The sequence below is a fragment of the Triticum dicoccoides genome, chromosome 5B (genome assembly GCF_002162155.2).
Source record: "Triticum dicoccoides isolate Atlit2015 ecotype Zavitan chromosome 5B, WEW_v2.0, whole genome shotgun sequence".
NCBI lineage: Eukaryota > Viridiplantae > Streptophyta > Magnoliopsida > Poales > Poaceae > Triticum > Triticum dicoccoides.
The window spans coordinates 560820152-560829624 of record NC_041389.1 but is presented as its reverse complement, the minus strand read 5'-3'; the positions used below and the strand labels follow the sequence as shown (position 1 = coordinate 560829624).

The window sequence follows — 9473 nt, the reverse complement described above, 5'->3', positions numbered from 1 at the left end:
TTTTTTTTTTTTTTGCCACGCCTTCTAGAAATGTGATTTCATGACGAATTTTTTCAAGCACTTAAAACTTTTGTCAATATTTCTCCCAAAAAAAAGGATTTTTTTGATTTTTTTATTTAGTTTTGATTTTACTGTTCACCAGAGCTCATTTGAGCTCGGGTGCAGAAACTCTGCGCCCCCCTAGTCCCTCATATGTAAATCAACTCAAGTCATTTTCAGCTTCAGTACAAGGCAGTAGAAGTGAGCTCCACTCTTACTAGTGCGTCTGTGTGTGTGATGCCTTGAGTTCACGTTCTCCTCTGCTAGTATAGCTAGCTTGCGCTGGCTCTAGGCCGTGTATCCTCTGCCTGGTTGATCCTCGGGGAACTAGCTAGTCCATAGTTTTGGGCTAACAATCTCCACCCCTGATTTTCATGGGGTGAGCCCCGCCTCACTCCTAATCTTCAATAAATAAACTGCCACCCAATTACATTTCGTTGAATCCGTAACCCCGAGTCCCTGCGTGTAGCATTACCTTAGATTTATTTTGATACGGACGTACCTAACACTAAGCATGACTATATAAACATCCGTATTTAAACAAATCTAACTAATTCAGAATGAAGGTACAATACTGAATATTGTTGGTTTAGAAAATGTGTCCATGTCATGTGCTACATTCCAACCACACGGGCGTCCAGCGGGAAACACACACTGACGCATGCACACACACATACTCCCTCCGTTTCCAAATACTTGTCTTTCTAGGTATTTTAAATGGATTCAACATACAGATGTATGTAGACATATTTTAAAGTGTAGATTCACTTATTTTACGCCGTATGTAGTCACTTGTTGAAATCTCTAGAAAAACAAGTATTTAGGAACGGAGGGAGTACACACGTGTGCATAACAAAAAGTGCACACACAAAAACCCGCATGCACAATAGAAACATGTATACGAATACACACCAACAAAGAGAAAATATATTGTTCGGCATGAATGGTGGGTTATCTCAGAAACAAAGAAAAAACCGACTAGGAAATAAAAAAACAAAAACAAATCAAAAATGTTAATGCCCACACGTGTGGGCGTTTGCATGTCGCCCACACGCGTGGATCCGCGTCCGTTCGTAAGCGCACGAATCTTGGCATGTTTCTAGTGCCATGTATGACTGTCCTGGTGTGTGGGCGTTCACCCGGTCGCCCACACGACCGTTTCACCACACAGGAGGGGCTGGTGTGTGGGCGAGATGCAGTTCGCCCACACGCCACTTTGCACGCACGCACAAGGGCTAGTGTGTGGGTATTTGCCATCTCGCCCACACGCCCGTCTCCTCTCTCACACCCAAGCTGCTAGTTGCCATGTGTTTTGCAGTGCACCTGGCAACTGCCCCTAGTGTGCTTTATAAGAAGGTGGCAACTTTCTTTTTTATCCGAGTTGCCATGTGTTTTTTGCAGGGTACACGGCAACTGGCTAGTGTGCACGTAAGCAGATGGCAACTCTCTTTTACCGAGTTGCCATGTGTTTTTGCATGGTACATGGCAACTGCCATAACGTGCACGTACATGGCAATTGCCCTAATGCGCATGTAAGCAGATGGCAACTCTTCCTTTTACATGACAACTGCCCTAGCATGCTTGTGAGCACATGGCAACTCTCTCAACTGCCCATGTATGCTTGTGACCATACATGGCAACTGCAGTTGAGCAACCATGGCAACCGTAGTTCAGCGACATGGCAACCGTAGTTCAGCGACATGACAACTACAGTTAAACGAACATGGACGAGGGTCTGGATCATGGCAACTGCGGGCGCGGTGACTTTCACGCATGGCGTGCGGGACCAGGAGGTACGAGGCCTGACATACATGCGTGTGGGCGTTATCAACTTCGCCCACACGCACGCGTGTGAGAGGGGTCGGGAGGGAAAAAAGGTGTGTGGGCATTACTTGTTTTGCCCACACGTAGGTGTGTGGGCTGTTCCTCTTATACATCACGAAAAATGTGTGGGCGGACTCCCTAACGCCCACACGTGTGGCACTTATCGGCGTCCAAACAAATAGGAAACAACACACAAAAGAATTAAAAAAAGGTTGATTTAAAAGACAAAATGCATCGCCTGAATAATAGCAAAAGTGAGGAATATACTCCCTCCGATTCATATTACTTGTCACTCAAATGGATGTATCAAGGATTGAAATACGTCTAGATACATCCCTATCTGATTTTTGTAGCTAGAACCTGCAACTTTTCTATTGGTTGCAATTGCGTTTACATAGCATTACGGGGCTGTTTGGTTTGTGACTAACTTTGCCAAATGTTGCCACACGTAAAGCTAGGCAAGTTTGACTAACTTAGGTGAGTGTTTGGTTCAAGCCACACCTTAGGCAAGCCACATTTGGACCCCACATGGCATACACACAAAAAAGTGGCAAGATTCCCTTAGGCTTGCCAACTTGTGTCTTTCATTTTGATGAACTAACCTTAGGCAAGCTTGGCAGAAATATGTGGCAAAGTGTGGCAATGCTAGGCCTAGAACCAAACAGCCCCTACATCTCGTCCAACTCAGCATGAACTCATGTCCAACACGATGCTACCCGGACTTGATACAAACAGCTAGTATACTAGTTTACTAGACTCTCTCTTATTTTGGGGCGAAGTTTGACCATTGATTAAACTAATAAAATATAAATTATATGTCATAAAAATTATACCGTACGAAACTTCCTTTGAATGCAAATACAACAATATATTTTTGTAGAATATATTTTATATGTAACTATTAATGGTCAGGGTTTGATTCAAAATACGAGGGGGCCAGTAAACCCTGACAAAATGAGTACTCCTTTAGGGATTCAATCTAACATGATTAATCTGACTCGACTAGAACTCACATATCACAATTCAGCAGCACATGGTGCAGCTGATAAGACCAATTATTATTTTGTCAGTTGTTTGGCTTAATGACATCTGGACAATGAGAGTTTATGTCGTTACATTGTCAATTTATGTCCCCGCAAAATAATAATAATGGAAAACCGCCATAAAAAATTGTCAGGACCCCGACTCAATGCCACATCGATCTAGCATGTAACACCTCATATCACTTTGCGGCCTCACGCACGGTATTCCCACGGGTGTCGCCTTACCTTTGCCCGGGACCGTTTGCGCCTTTTGGCACACGTATATGATAGTGTCGCTAGCATCCATATGATAAGGAGCCCGGGCTGACATGCCTAGTCGTAAACCAAAGTGGCACAAACTTACAGGGACAGGCATCCATGACCCAGCATCGAACGTGTCGGTCATCAGCGAGTGAATCCAGGCTGTAGCACTGGGCTAGCACGACTCCAGTGAACCGGGCTGTAGCGGGCTAACATGACTCCGGTATTCATCGCGTGACATTTCCCCGAAGGGACAGACACAGGAACGAAGAAGGACACATGCCGGCCAGCCTAAGTGTTCTGGAGCAGTAGCAAGCTACCATGGCTCGGTGGAAACACTAGGAGACATTTCCCGGTAAGAGAGGCTACCAAGGATAAACAACTAGGTTGTCAGATCCCACACATACCAAGCATTTCAATAACATACACACAATATGCTCGATATGTGCAAATACAACATGGCATCACAACATGACTCTACAACTCAAGTATGTATTCAATAGGCTCCGAGGAGCGAGATATTACAAACATGGGTCTCATGACCCAACAATCAGAGCATACAAGTCAAGCACATGCGGAAGCTTAACATGTCTGAGTACAGACAACTATAAATGAAAAAGGCTGAGAAGCCTGACTATCTACCAGATCCTGCCGAGGGCACAAGATCGTAGCTGAGGTAACAAGCTAAATGTCGAAGTCCACGTGGAACTACTACTGAGACTAAAGTCTCTCTGCAAAAACATAAATTAAGCAACGTGAGTACAAATGTACCCAGCAAGACTTACATCAGAACTAACTACATATGCATCATTATCAACAAAGGGGGTGGTGGAGTTTAACTGCAGCAAGCCAGCTTTGACTCAGTGGCTATCCTGAACTACGACTGCAAGTAACTCTTTGAGGTGGCGCACACGAGTCCACATATTCACCATATCAATACACCACTATGGATTCGCTCCCGTCTCCCTACGAGAACGCCATCCATAGCACTCACGCTTATCTTGCGTATTTTAGAGTATCCACTTTCACTTGTCTATGAACTGTACAAGGGGTCCAAGTTTCCATATCCGAGGAATCCGGCTATTCGAATAGATAATGATAACCCTGCAGGGGTGTACTTCTTCACACATGCTCTCGCCACTTACCGCCCTGTACACGTCATGTACCTCGGCAACCTTCAAGCGGAAGCCGGGCGAGGGAGTCGGCCACGACCTGACTAACCGAACAAGTCTCTAGTCCAGGTTTATCGCCTATTCGGGTTCCATCCGCAAGGAGATCCGGCCGGGGTGTCGCTCACGACCCCAAACGATGTGAGCAGGGTTCCCAAGCCCATCATCCGGGTGCCACTTGGTACACCGTGCCACTGTGCCTAGTCTGTCCCAAGCCCACCTGTACCGGGTGCCACTTGGTAGACTACTAACACTACCTACAAACACCAGAAACTAGTTGCAACTCCTGGACAGAGATCATGTTGATTAATAAGTCGAGAAGGGTCGAGTTACCGGAACCCAATGTGTGGTAGTAACTGGTCATGGATCACAAACACAGAACTCAGTTCCTGAGGACGGCTGCAATGAGACAACCCACCATGTACTCCTACATGGCCTCTCACCGCTACCTTTACCAAATCGTGTTCACACACTTAGCTCACACACAGTAGGACATGTTCACACGCCTCTAATTCATCCCCGATGAATCAGACCTGACTCAACTCTAAGCAGTAGCAGGCATGACAAGCAAGCATGAACGAGTAGGCACATCAGGGCTCAAACAACTCCTACTCATGCTAGTGGGTTTCATCTATTTACTGTGGCAATGACAGGTCATGCAAAGGATAAAGGGGTTCAGCTACCACAGCAAGTAACCAATATGTCGTTGTTGTCCTAATGCAGTAAAAAAGAGCAGGAGCGAGAGAGTGGGATTTTATCGGAATGAACAAGGGGATTTTGCTTGCCTGGCACTTCTGAAGATAATATAGTTCTTCATCGGTGTCATCGATCACATCGTCGGACCACGTCTATCGAGAGGGGACAAACACCGGCAACAGAGAAAGAACACAATCAATGCAATGCAACAATATGATGCATGAGTGTGACATGGCAATATGCTGTGGTTTGAGCTAATGCAGCTAGCAACAAAGTTAAATGAAGTTGGTTTGAACCCTAAGTTCAAAACCAAACTCCATATGTGAAATTCAAATGTCATTTAATTGATTTGTGCTAAATAGTAGCTATAAGTTGTTCTAACATGCACGAAAATGGTACAGATGGATAGATTGGATTTTTCTGATCATTTTTCATATATAAATTATTTAATTTGGAGTTACGGTTGAATTTCTATGAATTTTAGAAGTTTATACAATTTTCTGGGATTTTCTGAATAAAAATAAATCCAGAAAACATTACTGCGTCAGCCTGACACCATAATGACGTCAGCAGGTCAACTGCGGCGGTCCAGGTCAAACCCTGACCTGTGGGTCCCGAGTGTCAGTGACTGGGGCTGGTTAGTGCCGCTGACGTGTGGGCCCAGTCAACGGCCACGTCAGCACGGTCAAAACTGACGCGTGGGGCCACTGCAATTAGATTAAACCTAATCTATTTTAGTTAGCCGGTTAGTTAGGCCGCAGGGCCCGCATGTCAGTGAGAGTGTGGGTTAATTAGTGGAGTCATTAACTACTAACGACGGTGCCACGTCAGCTGCCGGCGTTTAACCGCCGGCGACCTCAGATCGCGGCGGCGTCCGCGTCGGGATTGCGCTACAGGCCATGGTTTGGGGCGCGGGGAGCATCTACGGGGAGCTGGCGGAGTGGCGCTTCCAGTGGTGGAGGCGGCTGAAGCGGAGGTGGCCGGAGTCGTCGCCGGCGTCGACCGTGGCGGTTGCCGGAGTTCGGGCGAGGGCGGCCGCGTGGTTCCAGTGCATGGGGGAGCTAGTTAGGGGTTCCGTTGGACTCGTCGTTGCTCCAGGAGCACGCCGAAGGCTCAAGATCGAGCGGAGACGCACGGTGGCTGCGAGAGCAACGACCATGGCGGACGGCGGCGCTCGGGTACGGCGGCTGGCATAGCTAGAGGATAGGAACGAGCTCGGGGAGGAGGGGGAAAGACGGAGGATCTCACAGCGCATCGGGTGGGGTCATCGACGAGCTCGGGGGCGCACGAGTGACGGCGAATCGGCGACGACCATCGGCGGCGGTCGAGGATGAAGACGACGGCATGGAGGCGATGCAGAGCTTCCTGAGGGGCTTGGCTTGGTGGGGAGGAAGAGGGGGTCGAGGCGGAGCTCCTGGGCTGCTCAAGGGGACGAGGGAGGGGCCATGGCCGCGGTGGTGCAAGTCAGCGGCGGCAGGCGCGTTCGGTGATGAGAGGGAGGAAGAGCAGAGGAGAGGAATGAGCTCGGTGGGAGAGGGGAGAGGCACCAGAGGGTTTGGGGGAGTGAGGGGGAAGGTGCTGGGCGTCTCCGTGGCGCGGATTAGGACGAAGGGCGGCCTCCAGCGCGAAGCAGGAGGTGGCCGGGGCGCGTGGCCGCGCGCGCCGGGCGCGTGCCCGTCCTCCTGGCAGGGAGGAAGACGACAGGGGAGGAGCCCCTGGTGGGCTGGGCCGGCTTCTGCAGCAGACTGCACAGGTAGGCGCCAGGTAGATCTTCTGCTCTTCTCTCTTTATTTCTATTTAATTCTGTTTTCTATTTTCTGTAGTTTGTTTTGATTTAGTTTTAGACACTAAATCATTTTTATTGCTTCTGATAATTATGGTAGGGACTAGTAGGATTATTCCAAAGCCCTTCATCAAAGATCAGAATTATTGGACATATATTAATTAATTAAGAAATATATATCCAATGCAAATAGCTATTTATTTAATTCAAAGGCCCAAAATAATTAACTCTGAGATACCAAAAATATTGTTTTGAGTTTTACCTCTTTGCAATATTTTCAGAGACTAAGAGGAACATTTTCTTGGACTTCTTTGAGAGGATTTTAATGTTGATCATTTTTAGAAGGTTTCTGAGGCTTTGAAAATCCCTCAATTCAAATTTTATTTGAATTAAAACATGACGCTCACATGAGGTCTAGCCTAGTGCATAACAGGACCAGGGATGTGACAAAAATAATTTGTTTTCTGATTTTCTGGTGTGTACATTTTCCCTCCAGTTATAATAAAGTTTGGTGCTTGCATGCTTCTTCCCACCTTAATAGTCCTGGTTAAAATATTGTGCATGTGAACGAATGCCCAAAAATATGGTACATACTACCTAAAAATTATTAGATGTACTATCCAACTATTTTTATATACCATATACTATTCATACTTACTTTCTGGTAAGTTAAGTACTATCAATATAATTCTAAAGTAAATAAGATTTGCAGGGACATTTGTGTGCTTATTATTATTATTAAAAAATACTCAAATAAATCTGAGGTATTTATGTACGTGAATTTAGATTTTGGACATGGGCTTCACACTAACTAGCTTAATATATGTACACTGTATAGACATCGACGAGTGCAAGCATGCAGAATTCCAAATCAATAGGTGCCATGGTCAATGTACCAACACGGATGGTGCATTTCAGTGTCGGTGTCCACAAGGAACCCATGGCGACCCCTACATGCCCGGTGGTTGCTTTAGTCTCCTCACAGGTAAGCACCTTTTCTTTCTTCCACATTTACCTTTTGAGAAGACAACTCAAGTAGTATATTAAGGATCTCAGATCCTTGGTCAACTATAAATGAAATTAGTTATAATATATGTTGCACATGATCAATTGTAAAACTGCATAAGTTGCACATTAGAGACATAAATAATACTCAAATTTAGAAACAAATGTGCCACTGCCAAATAGTTGTTAATCAACATACAAAGCTAAACTAGATTTAATAAAATGTCAACCAACTTCGCCAAGGTTGACCTTTTGGACTAATAAACCCATATCAATGACTATGATGTGCTTGGCAATGACTTTGTAATCTCCCATCAATCAAATTCACATGTAGTTGGTAAGTATGAAAATATAATTCTAAATATACCTAAACAGAAGAAAAAACTAATCAAGATAAATAAAAAATCTTGCTCTTCTTAACCAAGATAAAACAATCTTAATACGAGTGCAAATATATTATGGTAATAAAGTGGTATAATTTTAGTATATGAAACAATGATACATAAATTATACAGCTCGTAAGTGTACATTTATAATCTTATTCTTGTTTTGTAAAGAAAAATAATTATAAGGTCAATAAATAATACATATTCTAAAGATATGTTGATTCTTAATGATAAGTTTTAGGAAATGTGCAAACTTAAAATTGCAGGCTATATAAATAAAACGTTGAGCATGCTGGATGGGCACAAAAATAAATAATTATTAAAAAAATAGTATATATCACAATAGTTGCAAAAGATTTAGATACACAAAGTTATATATATGATATGTAGTTGGAAGGATCTAGAATTGTAAACTTATAATCTCATTTTTAGCATAGCATGGAAACCACTCAAAAACAAAATAAAAGAAAATCAAAGCATCTACAATTGTTTGCTAAGCTTAGTGTGCATATAGAATTAAAAAGGATCAATGAGACCATTCAGGATAAACTAAAAACCATTGACAAGAATAATTCCTAAAAAAAGTCACGGATTTTGGATTGGACCATCTAAGCTACTGGACTAGAATATATCAAATTTTTAGCTGGATAAGCAATTTCAAATATATTTATCAATTGATCATGGCATAATTTATATTGAATATATTTACACTATGATACACCCGCATCACAAATGTGAGTCATTTAGGATACCGAGACATGTAGTCTCCACTATCCATGGTTAGAATTTTACAGCCAAGTTCTATTGGAATATATGTCGACAACAAATCAATAATGCAATACAAAAGTATATATGCACTGGTAAAGAACACACCAATAGTACAGAAAAAAAAGAACACGTCACCACTCATGAAAAGCCAACTTCACCACTATACAAAATTAATTTTTGAAAAAAAAAAATTTGGCCATTTAAAGATTTTTTTCTGGGCTTCCGGGCTGGGTTTGGGCAGAAAAGTCGAGCCCGAGCCTGTCTCGGATGCCAGGCTGCCCTTGATCAGGTTTATGTCAAAAGCCCATAACATTGTCGGTGGAGACCCGTCAATAAGTTTTTGTCAATGGTGACTAATGGGTCAGGATTCCTGTCTGTGCCATGGTATTAGCGCTAGCAGGTCATGCATCAGTAATGACACTTGTAAGGCAGTTGATGTAATTACCACTATTGACAGGTTGTCGTGATCTGTTACCCATCGGTGGTGACTCGTGTCCTAGTTCCATAGTCCATAATTTAC

General features: G+C 43.9%; 1 protein-coding gene across 1 annotated transcript in view; it reads left to right on the top strand.

Moving 5' to 3' along the window:
• LOC119310084 (wall-associated receptor kinase 3-like) overlaps window positions 1-9473 on the top strand; it is a 56037-nt gene that overhangs the window by 42861 nt on the left and 3703 nt on the right. The window contains exon 4 of the mRNA XM_037585930.1: window positions 7633-7779. Coding sequence (XP_037441827.1) covers window positions 7633-7779 — 147 coding nt within the window. The remainder of the gene's footprint in view (window positions 1-7632; window positions 7780-9473) is intronic.